This window comes from Ursus maritimus, unplaced genomic scaffold, assembly GCF_017311325.1.
Source record: "Ursus maritimus isolate PB19 unplaced genomic scaffold, ASM1731132v1 scaffold_2, whole genome shotgun sequence".
Taxonomy (NCBI): domain Eukaryota; kingdom Metazoa; phylum Chordata; class Mammalia; order Carnivora; family Ursidae; genus Ursus; species Ursus maritimus.
In genome coordinates this window covers 65,774,281-65,796,837 of record NW_024424452.1, presented here as the reverse complement: position 1 = coordinate 65,796,837, position 22,557 = coordinate 65,774,281, and the positions used below count along the sequence as shown (strand labels likewise).

The 22,557-nt window shown below is 38.1% G+C and overlaps 1 protein-coding gene across 7 annotated transcripts in view; it reads left to right on the top strand.

Moving 5' to 3' along the window:
• AKT3 (AKT serine/threonine kinase 3) overlaps positions 1 to 22,557 on the top strand; it is a 306,055-nt gene that overhangs the window by 245,127 nt on the left and 38,371 nt on the right. For all 7 annotated transcript variants that reach the window (XM_008694783.2, XM_040636074.1, XM_040636075.1 and 4 more), the window contains 2 exons: positions 8,969 to 9,183; positions 15,759 to 15,846. In XM_008694783.2, the coding sequence (XP_008693005.1) occupies positions 8,969 to 9,183; positions 15,759 to 15,846 (303 nt within the window). The remainder of the gene's footprint in view (positions 1 to 8,968; positions 9,184 to 15,758; positions 15,847 to 22,557) is intronic.

The following is a 22,557-nucleotide window of genomic DNA, read 5'->3' as shown; positions in this document are numbered from 1 at the left end:
GGGGGGGGGGGGGGTGGCTAGTATAAAACCCCGAAGCAGGAACAATCTCAGTTCCTCCCTCAAACTCTAAGAACATTGGTGTGGCTGGAGCCAAGTAGGAAGGCATTGATCTTTGATGGATGGATATTAGCTTATGGAACATGTGCTGAATATGGGTGCTGTATATTTAGAATGACCTTTTATGATAGCATCCCTGATGGTTTTTTAAAGGTGAGGGGACTACGGATCAGAACTTCTTTTTAATGGAGTCTGTACACCGCAGGGATTTGTCGGAGAGAGGGTCAGGAGTCTAACTGGGTCCGTCTTATAAAGGCCACTCTTCCTTTTTTGACTACATGTGTTATCGCCCCCAAAAGCCACAATTTCAAGACCACTTATAGATGTAAATAATTATCATTTTTAGAGTGAATGTAGTATAAATGCTGATAAGGAAAAGGTAATTAAAAGAAATTAAGAAGTAGGGATACATAGAGAACCCTAGCATTCCCTATACATGTAGTAACTCATACCAGTTTATTATAATTTTGTTTTCAGTTAGAGAGTAAATTTACATTCAAGAGTATTGTGTTATTATAAAGAAGTGCTAATAATTTGAAATGCAGCACATTTCCAAATACTGTTTTCTTGAGGGCTGCCAACAATATTGTTTTCTCTGTTTTAAAATCGGGAATTTAAGATCCTCCCATTTTTGTGATAATTAAATTAGGTAAAATTTTTGGAACACTGTTCCTTAATTATTCAAATATGAGATCATATTTTCTAGAATAGGGTTGTTTTTGTGAATGTCCCATGATAAACAAATCCTTTGTTTCTCTGGAGTTCCAGTAACCCCTGTGATCCCTGGGCCACGGATGATGCCATCGTGTATGGAGAATAACAAAATGAGCTGTGGCACAACTAGGGGAAATTATTTCTGAAGAGGATGAGCACATCTTATTTTATTCAGAAGCAGATGATCTAAGAGACAAAGATACTGCTTACCTGCTTATATATCATCAGCTGAAGCACAAAACCAAGAGTTTCATGCAAGAAGAATCTAGTTGTTTCTAAAGTGAAACTTCACAATTCCCAAGAAATTATCGATTTCTTTTTAAAAACAAGCAAAAAATATTTCTGTGTGCTTTTTTTTTTTTTTTTTTTTTTTTTGTTTTTTTTTTTTTTTTTTTTTTTTTGAGTATTGCAGACATCTGGTCTTTAACAGCAGTTTCTGTACCCATGGCTGATGTGTGTTGATCCGTGATTAGTCTCAACCCCTTTTCTCAATCACGGTTGTTACCATTTGGGGATGACAATTCCTGAAACAACTACTTCTCATGCAATTTAAATTCTTCCATTTTAAGTATTTGTGTCAATCATGGCATTTTTGTTAAATAGGGGGAACTTTGAATGTGTTTACTCTGACTTTTAAGAATAAGAATTTGAAGTCCTTTCCTCCGGTCTCCGATACAGACCATTTCACTGAAGAACACTCTCGTTCGCTCAAGAGATACTTACAGAGTATTTATTAGGGGTCATGTGTTGTGTTAGGGGCTGAGAATACAAAGATAGTAAGAGATCGTTTTTGTCCTGAAGCAGCTTGCTGTTTACTAGGGTGATATATAGAGGCAGAAAACAGTCATTACTGTGCAAGAAAATAATTGCTTTCCTGGAGTTGTGCCCAGGGTCATGGGAGGAGAAGGAAGGGTGTGTCAGCCTGCTGGGAGGGTCCAGTGGCAGTGAATGGGAAGCAGGAAGACAGGAGGCTGGACACAGAGATGCGGACTGGCATGCAAAGGAGTTTAGGTTTGATGTCTTGGATAAAGGAAAGTCACTTTGCATCGAGAACAAGGCAATAATGTGGTCAGACAAACATGATCAGAGTCAGAGGGGTGGGCAAGAGCACTTCAGCTGGAGTCTCTCACTTTTCTTGAACCTTGAAATTTCTAGTACGTTCCATCATCAATGTCAGACTTTTCTCCATGGTGTGTAAGTTGTAGTTGCTTATCAGACCTGGAATACATTTCTGGTTACTGCTTCTCTTGTGAGTGGCTCGCTGTCAGCATTGTCTCTTCCTACACAAGACCTGCTGACATATCACAGAGCGAGCTCAGGGCCTCCCGCGCCTCGTCTGGCAGTGGTCACCGTCTGCCTTTTACGTTGCCTTCGTCTGGCAGAAATGCCCCACTCCTTAAAGAGCCACGAAGGCTATGAGAAGATACTTCAAAAAAGACTTAGCGATCAGGTCAAAGCCAATTGTTAACTGTCCACCATGTCAGACACATGGCTGGAGTTAACGACAAATTTTAAGTAAATGTGGGTTTCTTCTTGTGGTAGAGGAAAGCAGGGAAGATGACTCTTACAGTGGGAAGATGCCATTTCTTGGAAAAAGAGTATTTACAAGTGTTTGTTCACTTACCTCTTTTGGTGAAGAGTTAGAGATACTTGTTGGTAAAGGAAAAAAAGTCACGTCTTTTTTTTAAGAGGTTGGAGAGCTACAGTCCTAGCGGGCATATAAAGTATGCAGTTAGCGTCCTGCATCTCTAAAAATGCATTCGGATCTGTGGTTTTAAATGAACATGTTTTTGCTCTTTCTTCTATTAGAAAGAAAGAAACTTTACCTGCCACACATTATGGACGATCAGATATTTTGACGGGATTTTGTTTTTGAAATCTGTACTGTATTTTCCACGTAGAAACTCTAAAAGAAATTGGAAATCACGTAGAAAATCTCACTGTTACATTTTATTATTTGATTTGGCTCGCACTGACTCCAGACCATTTTATGCAGTGCTAATTACTTAGTCTCAGCTTTGCTCTTGAGTTAGCAGTACCTGATCAACTTCCCAACTGTAAAACAGTTTGAAAATCAAATGTAGCTTACATGCAAGACCCAACAAAATTAAAAGTGTTAAGTACGTTTTGGCAGTTCACTTTTATTATGCCCAGTCCTCAAATGTACCAGCAGATAATCATCTGAATGTTAGTTATTTTTCACATGCTTATGTGATCACACAAAAAGTACATGCTAAAAAGAAGCAGATGGTGACAGATGGGGAAGGTTGAATAAGGTGGTTTTGGAAACCTAGAGAAATGCACTTCTGTAATAGTGTAAAAATAAAAATTATTTGATAATCAAGTTAGAACTAACAAAAAGATGGCAGAAAAATGGCTTGACTGTTGGAAAATGCATAGTACTGAGTTGTGGTTGCTCTTCAGAAAAAAATACATATACGTAATTTGATTTCATGTGAGTGTAGAATATTATTTTTGTTTGATGTGTCCTTCGTTTCCAGAACCTCATTCTTAGAAAACATTCACTTGCTGTCATTTTATTCTCTTGTCTTTTGAAGCCTACCACCTTTACTATCTTTCATAGAACGTATAATTTGAAAATACTGAAAGAGACGAGAATATTTTGTCGACGACTTTGAGAAAAAGGTTTGCTCGAAGTTATCATGATGCTGTAGAGGGAGTGGCACAAATGGACGTTAAATTTCATACAAACGTAAAGCCAGAGATTTACAGTTACTTCTTCCGAATGAGCTGGGAGCGTCCACAAGTTCAGGGTAAAGGTAGCTCCTGCCCCGAGTAGTGCAGATGGGGTGCGGGAGCATTTGTAACCCGATTTGATTTAAATGTATGACATGAAATTTTAGGTATTTGTCTTAAATAGAACAAAGAAGAGACATAAAAGACATCATTTCCTGGGCTCTGTCAATATTGTCTTTCGATCTTAAGAGAAATGAATGAGTCCAAGGTTAGCATGTGTTTGCACATTTAATCTGTAGGTAAAAATAGGAGCACACAGTTACAGTTTGCTTAGCCCTTGGACAAAATTCTACCATTTCTAACATTCTGTGAAACTAAGTCTTCAAATGCCTAAGCATTTTGTAAAAATAAAAAGTTTTAGTGGCCCTTCTAAAACTCTGTGCAGCCCTCATATTTTATTTGTTAATGATTCCTGTAACACTCGTCTTCTTAAGGCCCTTTTGAAAACATTTATCCTCCTGAATGGCTCCAAAAAGGATCCATCAATATTAAGGGGGAAATTAAGTGAAAGAGCGCAGTGATTAGTTCGGGTAGAGGTTGTCCAGATTTGAGGGCCTGTAACTGTCACGAGTTGGCTTACTCTTTATACTGTTTCTGGGTAATATTAAAAATCATCCCACTTTCTCCCCAAATTGGATATTATTTAAATATGAACGAAAGTAATATTTCTAGGCCAACCTTTACTGTCTCTCAGGGTCGGTAAGTTGCAGCTCCTCCTTCCTTGGAGGTCCGTCCGTTCCTGTAGCAGCTAGTTTTCACCTAAAGTTCTTTTCAGTGTTGTCTGGTCTTTTGGCTTCAACAGTAGGAATATTTGCATTCAGTGCTTTGGAATGATTCTAGGTGAAGCACAAAATTCAATCTGAAATTCTCTGAAGCATGAGAACAGAGACAAAACTTAGCCCCCCTGGGCACATCCTCGAGATTACCTGTAGTATTTCACAATGGCTGTTTTGACTTGGGTGACAAAGGCCCAGTTTCTTGAAATCCCTTGATGGCTGTTGCTCCAGGATAAAAGGGAAGTAGAGAACTCTCTGGGAAGACGTGTGTAAGTAGGAATCAGTCACTGGTGTGGTACCCGTGTAGCTTTTCTCTTGTTCAAGCATGTTGCCTGCTCCAGCCAGAGATTGCTTTCGAGAGGACGCTGTGAGCTTATACTTGTGTGTAGATGCGAGGAAGTAGCCATAAAGCATACAGCCCTGCTCATTCAGAGCAAATGGCATTTATATTCAGTCTCTTAAGAATTAACGGAGCAGTTGAGAACTGGGTACAAAATATGTATCTATGAAGAAAATACCAAGAAACCGTGGAATTCATAATTCCTATGAAATACAGTCTTCTAAAGCTGCAATACATTTTAGAATCTGGATTGGAAGACTTAACAGGTCTTTTTTTTTTTTTTAAAGCAGACTCCTATGATGTGAAGAATATGTAAAGGATTTCCATAAATGATAAAATATAGAAATGCATGTTTATATAGAAAACACACACATATCTGTTACCTGAAATACAAGGTTACCAGGGGAAAAAAATTCTTTTTTGAATTAGTGGTAAATTGGTTCATCCAAGTTCGCAGTTTACTTTCACAACATAGGTGTGCAGACAGTTTGTTTGGATGTTTAATTTTTCCCCCATCTGTTCTGTCTGGATTATTGATTGAGCAGCAAGCCACTCCGGGGCATACATCCCCTCCTTATAATTGCTTGCCTTGGGTGTATTGTGTGGCCTGGCGGCCAAGCCGAGAGAGGTGTTCCTTCAACCTTCCAGGAAATCCTAGTTGGTAAAAGAACACTGGAGTGGATATGGTTTTTGAAAGTGCCCATTAGCCAAATAAATGCTTATACTGGGAACTTTAACTGATGATATCATTTTAAAATTCATAGTTTATTATATAATATCATCGTTGAAATTAGTAACCATTCAAGGGCTACTCTTGCTGATTTTTGTTTAACTCCCCTGGCTGTTTTATAAATGGAAGCATCTACATCAGCTATTACTAATATTAACCAAGTGTTATCAGAATATTTAATAGTAATGGACACCTGCTGTGACCTCCTTGAAACCGGTTTTATTATATCAGAAAATGAAGCAATCTCTGGCTCCTGGTAGAAAAATGGAAACTAAGCCTTGTTTCCCAGTGTTTGGATTCTGTTTGGATATTGAGTTAATGTGACCTCTTATCATTGTTGAATATTTACATTACTTCTGGTGTTCCAGATCTCCCCTTGTCCTGTATGTCTGTCTTTTGCATTAAATGTAGTTACAAAGTCAGGCTACATCTGTGGTGACAGACAATAGGGTACGAAGGAAATACCAAATGTCTGCATTCATATTGAAACCTTGAGTTCAGTTGAAAACATTAGGAACAGTGATTTTGTGGAAAAGAGACACTTTCTTTAGACTAATCCTTAAAGAGAAGTCTTTCAGTGGATTATTTCTCTAGGAGCAGGTTTTGATCCGCATTTATATCCAACTTCTGTGAGAAGGCGGGTAGTAACGGAGTTGAAATGCGCTTTGCCATTGTTGTGCCTCTGCGTTACCAGTGATCCCACCTTTTGGATCAGCCCTCCTGATAACCAGGGAGTAAATTAGCCTTTTGTCCAGGGAGAAAGAAAATCATCAGAGGTAGGCAGAAGGAATTGCAACTCTTAGGTTAAGGAATATCAATTTTGTATGTTACTGTAATTTGAGGGGAAATATGTGCTTTGAGTAAGGGAGGAAAATTATCTTTAGAAAATAATATAAAAGAGGCTGTGGATTTTAATTTTACTTTGGAATTTCTGGAGCCTTTGGAAGTACTGTGTTTTGAGATAATGTAGATTTAGGGGGAGAGAAGGGATGTTGTCCGAACAGTGGTAACATGTTTTATATTCTGTATCCACATGTAGAATATTATAATCCGTTTTCTTTTTATTTCTTGTATATTTCATCTTCCAGCTGTTTGGAGGTGGGAGTTGAACAGCAATCTTTCTTTTAAATTGAGAACAAAGACTCTTAGATTAAGAGGGCTGGCTGAGTTTTTAGGGATTTTTCCTCCTCAGCGCTGCTGGACTTCGCATGTCGATAAGATACAATATATTACGTCAGATTTGTTCGGTTTAAAGTAATACAACAAACAGTTCTAATTGCAGTGTGATGTATCCATATATTCATTAAAGCACGTATGTTCAGAAGCAAAACCTCTTATTTTGAGAATCAGTGTTCATTTTACAAAGGGAAATAAAAAATATACTTTATTTTATCAAACAGATTTTTTTACAATGATTTTTCAGTTGCTTATTTCTCTTCAAAAATAAAACCCTTTTTTTATGTACTCACTTTCCCTTCTGGCTGCAAACCAGGTATTTAAACAAAAATAAAGGATTGCCAGTTTTGCCAGCTGGGGATGAGAACCCGGCTGGTGAAATGTGGGTTCGGGAAGCAGTTAATCCAGCTTTTATGCTTTTTATGGTTTTATGAAAAAAGAGGTTAAAAACCACATTTGGCTCTTTTTCGCCTGTGCCACTGTTTTGTTGGTGTTGTAGGAATTGAATAAAAGGTTACTTAGATTTTAAAATTGTTTGCCATTAGGTGAAATCCCGGATCTGTTAGATTCGGGCCCACAAGCAGTCCATTGTACTAATTGGACAGGAGATAGATTCTTGAATAATCAAAAGTCATGGGTATTTCAGAATCATACGTGCAGAGTCTCCTTTCACTGAAGTAAGTGTTCAAAAGCCGGATTCTTCCTGCTGCTTTTTAGGTTATTTCTTGTTTTCTGTCTGTTCTTCTATTACTCATTTCGAACAAGTAGAAATTTGAAACATTTTTAGCCAAAGACGAAAACTAGAATTTGTTGTTCTTCCCCCAAATATTTTGCTTAGTTTGTTACTCTACAAAAGATTTTTTGGAAAAACGTGGGAGCTGGACTTGTGTTCATATGTTGCTAACGCAGATCCTGTGTTGTCTCGGAACCGTGATGCAACTGAACCAGGAATCTTCTTATAACATTTGAAAAACACTGATGAAGTAGTCTTTAAGTAACAGAGTTTTTCCTCAAAATTACATTCTCCATGCATATAAATACCCTTTCATAGTATTGATAGGTAATCGTGGTATAACTGTCAGACATACCATGTGCAATTCTATGAAATTACTGGTAAATTTTAAATAAAAGTCACATGGGAGTAATCTTCAACAACTTATTTACTCAAACTAAGAGAGTTTGAAACATGTGCACCACCAGTTACAAGATTGTTTTCAATCAGTAAATTTCACAGGTATGGTTTTCTTGCTCTATTTATCCCAAAGCCAAGAGAAACAGATAAAGTAGTCTTTAAGATTATTAAATTATATAATAATTTAAAATAAGATATTGAAAGATCCTGGGGCACCTGGGTGGCTCATTCGGTTAAGCGTCTACCTTCGGCTCAGGTCATGATCTCAGGAACCTGGGATCGAGTCCTGTGTCAGGCTCCACGCTCAGCGGAGAGTCTGCCTGAAATTCTCTCTCTTCTCCCTTTGCCCCAAACCCCACTTGTGCTTCCCTTCTCTCTCTGTCTCTCAAATAAATAAATAAAAATTAAAAAAAAAAATTGGAAGATCCAAATAAATGAAGAAAATTGCATTGGATGAGGAACATACCTAATAAAAAGGTAAAAATCAACATTTTCCTGAGACAAATTGTGAATTTTTATGCCCCAGTTTGGATAGGCAGCTCTGCTGTAGCCTGACACTGTCCTATCCTTTCTTTCGAAATTTATTTTGCATGGAATGTGTCTGGGGAAATAAACTGAAGGGCATATACCAGAGACATACTGCACCATGATTTTTGTTGTTTGTGCTTAACAGAAATTTTATTGTGAGGACACACCCCAAACAGTAAATCTTTATATTCGCTTGGTTGACTATTTCCTTAAAGAGCTTCAACATGCAGGGGCCTCCAGAAGTTTCCAGCTTGATTGTCCTGCTCACTGTGCCCCGAACCTATCTGTATGACTCTCCGCCCGTGACTCCCATCCTCACAGTTTGACCGGAGTTCCTTAGTTCTTCTCCATGGCTCCTTCTATATTTGGTCAGCACGACTTACCTCCCAAGTTAATTGAAGTCTGCGTTAGTGGAACCAGAGTGCAAAATTAAGTAGGCCTACAAGAAAACGTGCAAATACGCAAACCATTTTTTGCTTGAGCCTTAGTCATGATTCACTTGGAATGTGCTGCGTGGTCTGACCCCTTTCTCCTACACTGGCCGCTTTGGGACGTGGAGTGAACATTTCACATAGCTGATGTGATTCATATCTTTTGTGGGCTACTTTCTAGTTTAAATGTCAAGAGGTCAAAATGGCCTACCTATACCTAGGCTTTGCAAGTTGCGATTTACTTTGATGTACGAATCGTCCATTTGGTAAAGACCGCTCTAAAAGTTCGTGTGTACTAACAAATCTTTTTGCTGGCTTCCCTCTTAGGTGTTAGAAGACAACGACTATGGCCGAGCCGTGGATTGGTGGGGCCTGGGGGTCGTCATGTATGAGATGATGTGTGGGAGGCTACCTTTCTACAACCAGGATCATGAGAAACTTTTTGAACTAATACTAATGGAAGACATTAAATTTCCTCGAACACTCTCTTCAGATGCAAAATCACTGCTTTCAGGGCTCTTGATAAAGGATCCAAATAAGCGGTAAGCCACAAATAACACTTGATGGGTTACAGACGAATGTGGGTAGAGACTGTGATATGGAGATTAATTCAAATATAACCAACTCCAGGCAGCGGCGTATTTGGTGTAGACATCTTCCCACTGAAATACGGACTTATTTTTAACTGCATAATACAGAACATTGTAAAAATTTCCTCAACTCTTTCCTAACTTGGAAATTTTATGCAGATTTTACCAAATAAGGATTTTGAGGGTTTCTTATCCATATTGTGAGTGAACAATTTCTTAATTGCCCTGGTATTTGCTGTTTTGGAGATAGAAGTATCCCTTTTTTTTTTTTTCTTTCTGTCTCTGGGCCTTTTTATTTATGCTAATTTACATAATAAAAAGGACAGAACCTGCTCCTTACCCCCCTCCCGTCCCAACCTGTGTTAACACATCCAGCCACTCTTCTGTTTGCCATTTGAAGATACGCTTTTCCCGTGTGTGGCTGAGAGGATTAATGGCAAAATATCTTTACACACTTTGTATTTCTTTTGTAGCTACAAGTGTGACCTGAAGAATCCTACAGCCCTTTGCTTAATTAATCAGGGAGCTGTAGTGTTCTTCGTTCGGTTTCTGTATTCATCTGCACATACAATCTGAAAGTCATGTATGAAATGACTACTCCCGTAAACATGTCCCTTAATCTCTGTTGCGTATGCTCATGAATCGCCATCCTTCCCTGCAGGTGGACGGGAGCATCAGCATGGCTCTGAAAATCACTGAGATATTAAGCATTTTGAGGATAGATTTCAAGATTTTATTGTCAAATCTTCCCTCACATAACGTGTTTTTGCAAAGTTCTGTTTTTGGTTGCTGCTCGTTATGTATTTGTTGACAGACTGACTTAATGAAGGAAAGAATAAATGAATCCTAAAATGTGGGTTTTGTTTATCTTAGAGATGGTCTCCATCACACACTTGTAGCTTCTAAATTTACGAGAAGCATAATTTTACCTTCAGGAGAAATAAGCAAATATAACGAAAGAGACACCATCTTTTTGCTTCTTGAAGAACCTTTCAGAAATGTGTTTTATGATCCTGGTAATGGAGAGCTTACCTTGTATTTGTAGAGTGACTTCGAGTGCTCTTTTTCAGGGCATTTGGACATCTGTTGTCCCCTTTGCTGTTTCTGTGGCCTTGTAGAGTTGATAGGCTGATATTATTCTCCTCTACATTTGATTGAGGACAAAACTGAGGCCCAGGGAGGGTTAAGTGATGTATCCTACAGAAGATTCCTGTGGAGCTAGAATAAGTCAGCCTTCTTGGTGCCTACTTAATATTTCTCCTGTATCTTATTTGCAGTGTACCTGCTTCTCAGTTGGTTCAGGTTTTGAAATGTGTTCCATTTAGTGTGATTATTTCACAATTAATGTAACACTTGGTGATAGGTGATCTTTAAACAGAGCTAGGATTTCCATTTTATCTATTTGATTTGGGGATCTAATATTTGGCTTAGATATCAAGGGCAATGAATTTTCAGCCCATCCTTTCATGACTCCTCCAGGTAGCTCTCTGACAGGCTTTTCCTTTCCGGCCCTTCTATACGTAGCTGGTAGAAAAAATTGTATTTGTGGTTCTCAGTCTGTGTCTCATTCATTTTCCTATTCTCCCCCCGCGCTGGGGAGGGAGGGGGAGGATAGCACATAGTAGATACTTAATAATTGTTGAGTAAATGTGAGGTAGACTTCTAGAATGTTAGTGGGCTGATGAGTAGGACAGCTCCTGAGGGTTTGTCCATCCAGAGGTTGGTATTATCTAAAGGGAAGATAGGGTATTTTCTTTTCTTTACTTTTTTTATTTTTAAGATTTCATTTATTTATTTGAGGGAGAGAGAGAGAGAGAGAGAACATGAGCAGGGGGAGTGGAAGAGGGAGAAGCAGGCTCCCCGCTGAGCAGGGAGCCCAATGCAGGACTCGATCCCAGGACCCTGGGATCATGGCCTGAGCCGAAGGCAGATGCTTAACCATCTGAGCCACCCAGGTGCCCTGGGAAGAAAGGGTATTTTCAATGACTTGCTGTTTTCATTTAAGGTAGATAGGTCAAGCCTCTCCACTGTTGCATTAAAATATCGGGAATGCAAGGATGAGCAAGACAAAGCAGCTCTGCTGTCGATGTTCACAGAATAATACGGGACACAGAACTTGTGTTCACAGAGGCTCAGGTCTACCTACAAATACCTGTTGGAATTATTAGCTCCGTCTAAGGAGCTAGAAGGGTTGGAGTCCACAGTGGTGGTTCATGCAGAGAAATTGACATGGAAAGGAATCTAGAACATGGCATTTGAGAAGTTCAGTGACTAGAGTGTAGAGTATGAGTTGGGTAATGTTGGGAGATAAAGCTGAAATGGTAGATTGCAAAGACCTCATGGTTCTTAGAAAATATTTACCCTTTATTCAGAAGAGGATGAAAAAGCACTGAATTATGAAAAGTAAAAGGTAGTGTAATTGGATTTGTGTTATGAAAGGTAACTCTGGCAGCTTCGTCATGGATGGATTAGGACAGGGAAGGGCCAGGGACAGGTAGGCAGAGCCATTGGGAACGCGTCTGGGTTGTCCAGAGAAGAGATGGGGTCCTTCCAGAGGCAGTGGTAAAGGAGCGGTCAATGGGACTTTGTGAATAAATTGTGAGGAAGTGGCAGGAGTTGGGGTTGCCTCTGTGGTTTCCAGCTTGGGGGACTCCTTTGGAGAATGGGGTGTTATTAAGAGACAGGGAGCGCAGTCAAAGGAGGCTTGTGGGAAGGATGCTGATACTCACTTTGGCTGTACTGAGTCAGGTCTGTAGGAGAACCTAGACAGAAATGTGAAGCCAGCAGCTGAAAATCGTACCAGTGCTTAATAGATACACAGTGGCTGAATATATGGTTTGGGGCCCCATTGACATCTCAGAGGCAGCTGGAGCCATGGGAATAGTGGGGAGAGTCTAGTACAAAGGGAAGAAGGCCTAGGATAGAATCCTGGGAAACATCAGAATTCAAGAGGTAGAAAGAAGAGAAAGAGCCACCAAAGGACCCTGAAAAGTCTTTGGAAATGTCGTAAAATAGCATTATGATAGACCTCATTATTCTTCCTATTCAACTATTTTAAATACTGATGAATTTTTCTGATACTCTTTAGTGAATTTCTCTCACTTCTACCAAAGAGTCAACTACCATTTTACCTTTATTTCTTATTCTCCATCACTTTATGCTCATTCTATTAGTATCATTTTTATCCTCCTATGCGTAGTTCATAGGAAAAGCATGACCTCACGCTGCATTCAGTAGCACCAGGAAAACATACATTCCGTGATGTTCCTGATAATGAAGAATCCATAGTAGCTGAGGATTTAGTTTGGCGTTCTGATAATGGAGTTTACTATTCTTAGACATAAATATCTTAGTGCAAGTCGTATTTTGATATTATTTTGAAGTCTTAGATTGTATATTAGGGAGTCATTGACATTGAAATTTTTGACAGTTTCACACTTGGAGAACGTGTGTGTTAAAGTATCTCTCCCAGCTTCTAAAATGGCAGTCTGAGATTATATTCTTAGACTTTGCGTAGTACTCGTGGCTGATACTTGAGTTTTTTATGTATTTGATAAATATAGATTAAATGCTGGCAATGTCCAAAGCCAAACTATTGCTAGAGAACAGAGGGGTGACAAAACATGAATAACTGAAGTTGGATTAAAACCTTCTATTTACAAAATGATGATGGTTCTGTACTCCCACCTCCCCCACCATGTCCTGTGTCATTCAAAATAAAAACAATAGCGTAAGGATAAGAAGGTACAGCGAGCTTCTGAGTTTCCTCATACAGACTACTTTGATTCATACTTGGAGATGTTAAATTCTTTTCAGAAAGACATATTTTGGTGTGTCTGCTTTTCTGGCTCCCTAAGTACGAGCTCAAAATGCTTTTTGGATTATCCAGTCCTGATCTCTGCCCTCAAAAGAATTTGCAGCCCAGCCAGGGAGGGCCATACAGCACTTGGAGTAGACGAAGAAAGAGTGAGGCCAAGGGGTGGAGCGCTGGCATTAGCCTGAATATGGACCTGCCAGTCAGAAAGCCCTGTGTATGAACACCGCTAGTACCATCTGGTCCGGTCTAGAAGTTCCCTGTCAGCCTTGTGGTTCATTCCATACGATCTGAGACAGGAGTCCTAGACTGTGGGAACCATGGATCATCACCACAGATGCTCAGATTCCGGCTCGTTGTATTTTCCATTCTGACCGTGTGTCAGGGAGTCCTGGGTTCTTCTCCGGTCGTGTGTTCCTTATACCTAATAATAACCAGCACCGTTAGATTGTATTATCATTTATTTATTAGGACCTGTTTGTGTTTCTTCCTACCCAGTGGTGTGTGGGAGTTGGCATGTACCAACTCATAAGAGCCAATTGTTATGTTTGAGGGATTTTGTGAGCTGGTTGTTTAATACGGTCATTATTAAAAATCAAATTGTATAAACTTACAAATCAAATACATTAAAAACAAAGGTAACAAATACTCACTCCTTAATAATTTTGTTACGTTTTACTCTTCTCAGTGCTTTTGAGGTTGCTTTTATCTGTCGTGTCTGTACAGAAATACTAAAGAACGGTTTGCTTCTGCTCACCTCTTCCCACCTCTGTGTTGAGTGACATCAGGTTCCTAACTTGAAACTGGCCACGGGGGGAGTGTTTACACCACCCAAATTGGCAAACTTCACAAGTCAGGGCTTGCTTTATGATTTTGTTGATTGTTTAGATTTAAGAAACTAATAGGGAAGATGTTAATACACAGATTAGATTTTATTTTTATTTTATTTTATTTTTTTAGAGAGAGAGAGCAGGAGGGAGGGGCAGAGAAAGAATTTTAAGCAGGCTCCATGCCTACCGCAGAGGCCGACACAGGGCTCGAGCTCACAACCCTGAGATCATGACCTGAGCCGAAATTGAGAGTCAGGCACTTAACCGACTGAGCCATCCAGGTGCCCCACACGGATTACATTTTAGAGTTTGTTCTGTCTGTATCCATTACACTGTGAATAGCACACAAAAATGAGGAAACAGTCTTCCACTGTTCTAAGATGATTCACCATTTGTCCAGGAAGTCACTCATATAGCTGACAAGCAAGCGACGGGCTGACGTGTGTCTTTGTTGTATCACTTTCAAATTAGTCTTCACCATAAACGGAAGGATCAGCCAGTATTCACATTGGAAGAAGCCAGTTAGTGGTTTTTGAGTTCAGCAAAACAAACAGATGTTTTCTGTGAGCGTCACTTGGCTAATTTAGAGTAAAGGGCATTCTGTATTTTATTATTCTTTATAACTTTTGTGCCTCACGTCCTTTATATCTGTAAAATTCATAACAAACATGTATATGTAATCTGCATGTGTAATATCACGCATGCGTCATTTTCCCCGGAGAGCTGGCTGTTAAGCCTTCGCGGGCAAGCACAGTTCCGTGAACAAGACCAGAGAAAGCTTGTTCTGTCAATCCAGATTTAAACAGATTGCTTTTCCTTTCTTTTCCCTGTTCTTTCCCCATTCTTTCTTTTTCTTCTTCTTCTTCTTCCCTTACTCTCTTTCACTCCCTCCTTGCTTCCATCTGGTTTGTTTTTTCTTTTCTCATTCCTTCTTCATAGTGACTAGTAGGCTCTATATGAGACTGAGGAAGCCAGAAAGTACCTGAATTTCATACTGTGCCAGCTCTCTGTTAAGTAGGAGTACCTGCAAAGATGGGGGAGCATCTCTCAATTCGTAACATGCATTGCAGCTTGCATAATAAATTAGATTGCAGTGATATTTCATAGATTAGCAATGTCATTTCTGTGGAAATTCACCTGAGGTATGAGAATAGCCCCTGAGTTTCTATCTATTAGCAATACTGTACAAGTTGCTTTTTCTAACTAATTATTTAGTCATTTCAGAATTTATGGTAACAGGATATAGTCTGACCTGAGTCTTACCCAAAATAAATTTGGTTTATAGAATTGACTGTGGTAATTGCTACCATTTGTTGTGCTAGGTGCTTACCTCTGTTATTTCAAACCCTTGCGGTGACCCACCAGGCTGGGATCATTGTACCCCCCCTACAGAGGGGACACTGGGACTAAGCAGCTTCTTCCTTGTCACATAGCTCGTAAGTGCCAGAGCTGGTTGCCTAATTCGGTTTTGTCCCCAAACCCTGCACTCTTTTCAGGTACGACATTGTCCTGAGGCTACTTTTTTTTTTTTTTTTTAAGATTCATTTATTTGAGAGAGAGAAAGAGTACGAGGTGGGGGCGGGGGCAAGGCAGAGGGAGAGGGAGAGAGAATCTCAGCAGACTCCCAATGTAGGGCTCGATCCCTCGACCCTGATATCGTGACATGATCTGAGCCAAAATCAAGAGTTGGGTGCTCAACTGACTTCTTATTAATAACACATTAGGTAAATAAGATCTGACAGCAAAAGCTTTTTATTGGTACGGCTCTTGATCTCAAGAACTATGTATACCACAGAGAATTACATTTTGTGGACATTTTCTTGTTTCCTGTTGGGCTTATGTAAATGTCTTAAGGCTCTCTCACTCTTGTTTCTGTCTCTTAGCCTTGGCGGGGGCCCAGATGATGCAAAAGAAATTATGAGGCACAGTTTCTTCTCTGGAGTCAACTGGCAAGATGTATACGATAAAAAGGTAGGTTATTTTCATGGAACAATCTTTATGTTTTTTGGCTAAAATGAATTTACGACCAAAAAAAATTTTTAAGTGAATAAAATTCAATGATATAATGATATTTTTCATGTTTCCTGTACATATAATTGAATATAATATTGAACTTCTTAGCCCCCAAATTTATTGATGATTCTGACTTCCAAAGTGCGTCTTGAAACGTTATTCAGTATGGTCAATTGATTTTTCTTTTATCGCAGTAATGTTAGTTTGCTTCTCATTGTTTCTTCAATATTAAGAGAAAAAATAAAGACCCCAGTGTTAAGTTATTCTTTAAGAAAATTAACAAAACAAAATCAGAATGTTTTTCCTTGTCCTTATGTCTTTAATTTTAAAGTGAACTCTACAAATTTATTCATACAAATCTTACTTTCTTGAAAAGGAATTAAAAACACTTTAGTTTTCAATATTTAACAAAGGAATAGATATTTTTTCTTATTTGGGGCTTCTTTGTTATTTGAAACTGAATTTTAATGCCCACAAAATGGATGGTACTAATTTTGTAACTTTATTTTTATTGTAATCTTATTATTTGTTTTTAATACTGTAATTTTTGCTTAGGACAGGAAATTATTGTGTCTAGTCTTTTTTGATCTTTGTCTATTTTATTTCTACTGTTTCAGGTATTGTTAGTACAGGCACTGATATTGATTTTCTTTGATTTTCAAATGCTAATGAAATTTTATTTGCTTAGTATCTTTATGCGGTTCTTTTGTGTAGTTAGTCCTTCTGTTTCAATTTATTCCAGTTTTCCCTATTTTTCTCTGAAACATATATAATCAACAACATTTAGGAAATGTCTGTTTTGTGCCAAATATTCTTCTCTATTAATCCCTAAGGTAAAGATAGAATGATACCATATGACTTACGAGGAAGAAGACAAGTACTGAATTTTTCTGCATTATGTTATGGGAATAGGGAATATGGTGATTTTCTGAGCATTTCTTGTGAACTAGTTGTGTGGTATTAAACACCTTTGCTCAAACTTTAGACTCCCACCATGTACAAAGCACTGGGGTTGATGTTGGATCCTTCTTGACCCTTCTGAGAAACACGTGACCATTCTTAAATGTTTATTAACTTTATGTAGATAACTAGACATCCACTTTATATAACACTGATGATATTCTTCACGGGTTGTATCCCTATTTAGACCCTAACGGTGACTATGTACTGTTTTTATCAGTCAGTTCACTATAAAAAATCCTTGTCAAACAGAAGGATCAAAGTTGTCTTATGTCTCCCAGAAATAATTCATGGTCAGAGGTTTTCTTTGGTATACAAATCTGTTAGCCACAGACAAATATCCCTTTGCTGTACCCTCACCAAGGAGAACTCAGGAAAAAAAGGGGAGAGAGAAAGAAGGAGGGAGAGAAAACATTTCTTGAAGAGACCATTGTGAGGCACCAGTATGTCACTGCTAACTTAAAGAAGAGGCAAAACCTTTGTTTTCTTCAGTCCTGTCAGGAGACTAAGACATGCCACAAAGATTTCCTCATCAGGGTTCAGCTCTCTGTATTAAGTGGGAGTTTGGCGTCACCTGGGGGAAGCTCTAAGAGACACACACCCTGTCTCTGCTCCGTGGGGCCAGACATGCCCAGAGCCGAGGTGACAGCAAGACACCCGCCAGCTGCCTTGAGGAGAATGGGATTGGAGGGGGCCAGCCAGCAGGGAGAAGGAGCTGCCAGAAGATAGCTTTAGGTGACGTACTGTGGAGACGTGAGTTAAAATTGTTATAACTGATAAAAACAGATGCCGCTTAATCTGGGCAAAGGTCTTAAGTATCTTTCATAAAGAAGCACAACCACAAAAATTACCAAGTACCCATAAACAGAACTCCTCAGGGACTGAGCTCTGCTGCAGGTTTACTCAGGTGGATGTCGGATGAGGCCGTGATGTTTCCAGCCTCCTTCCGTGCTTGAGGGACACTACAGCAGCATGATGGCAGCACCCGCACACTTTGAGTCTGTCTCTGAAAGGCTGTGAAAATGTGATTGGGTCTGTCTGGGTTTGTATCCTATCACTAAGAAACAGGGAATTAATTAGGGGGATGCCGATGCCAGTAACTTTTGTAATGAATCCAGTTATAATTCTACTCTTCAGACAGTATGAATTATGAAATAATTTAGAAAATCAAACATTTTTATGGAGCCTATCTCTTTAAAATATGTAACTTTTTCATCAGGTTCTTTTTTATTACAATTTTATTACTATTCTTTGGAAGCTTTAATATTTTGCAGATTTATTATTACATAATTATTGGCCACTTTTGTATATATTGTGACAAAACTTGAGATGAAGACATAATAGAGACGCTAGTATCTTTAAGGGAAATCTAGATCTCTTCCTAGGTTAAGTAAAAAAAAAAAAAAAAAAAAAGAATTACTCTTTAATGTGAATATCATGAAGAGCACAGGATTGAAGTGTGGAAATCCATGTCCTAAGTTTGCTTCTTCCTTCCTGTGGGGAAATGGACAAGCCATTTTACTCACACCAAATTACGATCTCTGAAATGCCTTCAAGATTTAAGATTCTCTGGAGGATGTTTTATCAGATGAATTTATCTAGATAAGTTTCTGTGTAGACTTTACACTAAGTTTGTCATTTTCTCCCAAAAATCTGGGACTTTGTGTGATACTCTGTTGAATCTATGGATAAATTTGGGACAGAATTGACATTTGAACAGAATTGAGGCTTCAGATCCATGAACATCGTATACCTCCCATTTATTTAGGTCTTCTTTAATGTCTCTCCGTAATGTTTTATAATTTTCCATGTTCAAGTCTTATCTGTATTTTCTTAGCTTTGTCCTTAAGTATTTCATATCTTCTGATATAAATGGTATTTTAAAATTTTATTTTCACATTTTTTGCTACCAGTATATAGAAATACAATTGGTTTTTATATTTACCTTATGTCCCGCAAACTTGCAAAGCTCAGTATTAGTAGCTTTTCTTGTAGATTAGTCAGTATTCTCTGCATAGGTTATTATATCTTATGTAAATAAGTTTTACTTCATTTTCAATTGGTATGTATTTTTTTTTCTTTTTCTCTTCTTTCTTCTTCTTCTTCTTTTTTTTTTTTTTTTCTGCCTCAGTATATTGGCTAGGACCTCACTATAATGTTGACTAGAAGTGATGGAGTGAACATCCTGGTTTTGTTCTTGATCTTACGGAGAAAACATCTTTTATCATTAAACATGATGTTAATTATCACAGATAGTACTGAGATCTTAGTTTTTAAATATCATTCTTCAATAAAAAGAACCAGAGTTACTTGGAGAAGTAGTTGATTTCAGAGTTTGGATGGGGAAAATAAAAGATAAGCCCAAGGAATTATGTGGTGCCAAAAAGTAAAAAACAAAGATAGGTAGGTAGGTAGGTAGGTAGATAGATAGATGGATGGATGGATGGATGTACATTAACAGGCTTCAGGAGCCAACCTTAAATAAGTCCCAGTGGTGAAAGCTGCAGCAATTTCAATAACAAAATAAATAGTTTATTAATTATTATTATTATGTATTAGTGTAGTATGACCCAAAGAATAAAATATGTATATCCATAAGTCCACACTACAAAAACAAATGATTGAACAAACGAAATGTTGAGAAGAAGGAACATGTCTTCCTTATAGATGAATTCCAATTAATAAATGTAGAATGAAGTTTCATAAAGAAAAAAATATGTGTGTGTATAAACTTCTTATGCATTATACTGCTGGAAACATATCAAGATACTGGTAACATTGGTTGGCTTAAGAGAGGGAACTGAGTGAATGAGACCCGTGGTGTGCTTTTGCAACTTTTGAATTTTCAACTATGTGGGTATGTTATGTAGTCATAAGTAACATTAAAACTTTAAGAAGACAATAAAAATTTAAAAATATAAATATTTAAATAAAGAATCCCACGAATGTCAGAATAAAACAAAACAAAATAAAATAAGATAAAATAAGTGTAGAAGGAATGAAGGAACTAGAAAATCACCATCAGACCCCCAGAGGGGAACTTACTGCATGTGGGATCTACCAATGAATGTTAAAATTAGCAGGCAAAAGTTTAAGAAAGAGAGTATTTGCATAGTCTCAATGTATCTCTCCTCAAACATTTATTATTTACAAAGCTTAAAAGAGTAACTTTTCGTAGAAAAGCCTGGCAGACCGTGTCTTAAGCCAGCCTATCAAGATTCACATCACCAGTTATAAGACACATTGCCATTGTGTAGCCCATGATCCGAGGTGTGGGAAGGCTAGATGACTTTTGTGGTGGTCTTTCTCAAAATGCATAACTTCGACGTAATCATGAGAAAACCTGAAGCACCCAAGTGGAGGGGACATTCCTCAAAATAACTGGCCAGGTACTCTCCACAGTGTTAGCTTTACGAAAGGCAAGGATTGCCCATGGAACTGGGCAGACTGGAGAAGACGGAGGGCACACTGACCGAATGCAGCGCGGGGTTCCGAGTGGGGTCCTGGGACAGCAGAGGGGCATAGTGGGAAGGTGGTGAAGTCCAGATAAGGTTGTAGGTAACAGTTTTGTACCAGCCTTAATTTCTTAGTCTTGAGCATTGTGCTTTGGCTATATGAGGTATTAGCCTTAGGGGCAGGAGTGTAAATGGGATAGGGGAGCTTTTTGTACTATTTTTGTAAGACTTCTCTAAGCCTAAAATTATTTCAGCATAACAAATTATAAAAATGTGATGTTAGTGTAAGTTTTCTATGCCTCCTTTATTAGGTTGGAGAAGTTGCCCTGTGTTCCTAGTATGCTGATAGTTTTTATCCTGAAGAGGTGTTGAATTTCATTAAAAGTTTTTCTGCATTTATTGTAATGACCCTACAGTTTATCTCCTTTATGTTCTATTAAGATGGTGAATTACACTGATTGGCTTTCTGATGTTCAATGAACCTTATATTGCTCAGGGGAAACTCACCTATTCCTGATGTTCTTTATGTATTGCTAGATTTGATACAATGGATTTTTTAAGGATTTCTGCACCCTTAAATTGCTTTGATACTGGGGCGTCATCTTCTCTTAAAATGTTTTTGTATGATTTTCATTTTGGGATCATGTTTGATTTTTTAAAATGAAGAGAGAAGTATTTCCTCTTCTTCAATTGTATGAGACTATTCGTGTAGAATTTGTATTATCTGTTCCTAAAATTTTTGCTAGAATTTACCAGTGAAGCCACTTGGGCCTGGGGTTTTGTATCTGTTTGGGAAGTTCTTAGCTCTGAGCTCATTTTCTTTCATAGTTGTGGGACTGTTCTGCTTCTCTGTTGCTTCTTGAATGTTTCGGGATCTTTTGTCTTCCAAGCTTTCTAGTTTATTGGCTTAAAGATATTTGTAATATTCCCTTATTGTCATTACAGTGTTTGCTGTAATGTATGTAATGATGATCTCTCTTTTAATCCTGATATTGATAATTTGTTTGTTCTCTCTTCTTTTTCTTGATCAATCCGGCAAGAGGCCCATCAATGCTATTGAATTTTGTCAAAGAATCAGCTTTTGGTTTCATTTGATTTTCTGTATTGTTTTTCTGCTCATTATTCATTGATTGATTCTGCTTCTTGTTATTTCTTTATTCTGCTTCTTTTGAGTTTACTTTGCTCTTCTTTCCCTATTTTCTTTAGGGGGAGGCTAAGATTATTGTTGGGAGACCATTCTCTTTTTGTAGCATAGCGCTCAATGAATGCTGTGAGTTTCCATAGAAGGACTGTTAGCTTTGTTTGCAAGTTGTGATTTGTTGTGTTTTCATTTCAAAATAGTTTTAATTCCTCTTGTGATTCCTTCTTAACTCGGAGAATATTTAGAAATGTGTTGCTTGATTTCCAAATATATGACTTTTTCAGATTTTCTGTTAACTGATTCCTAACTAAACTCTCTTATGTTTGGAAAACATACTTTATGTGATATTAATCCTTTTAAATTTATTGAGACTTGTTTTGTGGCCCAGAAGATGGTTTCTTTCTGTGTACGTTCTGTGTACACTGAAAAGAGTGTAAATTCTGCTTTCATTACACAAAGTGTTTTACCAGTACCCATTCGTCGAGATGATTGGTGGCATTTATCTTTCCTGTATTCTTAGTGATTTTTCTGTCTACTTGTTCCGTCAGTTACTGGAAAAGGATTGTTGAAATCTAGAGCCGTAATTGTGGATTAGTTTCTCTTTTTTGATTTGTTTCATGTATTTTGAAGCTTCATCCTTAGCTGTATACACATGTCGGTTTGTGGTAGCTTCTTGGTGAATTTACCCCTTTATCTTCATGAAGTGTTCCTCTGTGTCCATAGCAATAATCTTTGTTTTGATATCTACTTTTTCTGGTATTAATATAAGTACTCCAGCTTTCTTTTGATTTTATTTACCATTTCCATCGTGTTACTTTTAACCTATGTCATTACATTTAAGTGGGTTTTCTTTTAGGCAGCATGTAGTTGATTTGTGTGTGTGTGTGTGTGTGTGTGTGTGTGTCTATTTTCAGGGGTAAAACAGTCTTTATTTACAACTTTATGCTAAAAAATGAAGAGGGAAAAGTTTAAAACAGGGCATTCCAGCTGATCTTGTCAGATTAGAGAGGTTCCATTTTAAACGTCCATCTCATTGCCCGAAGGTAAACAGTAGTGAATCTACATGGGCAGTTTCCTGTGAAGTATAGTGTTCATGTTTTAGGCATCTGTTAA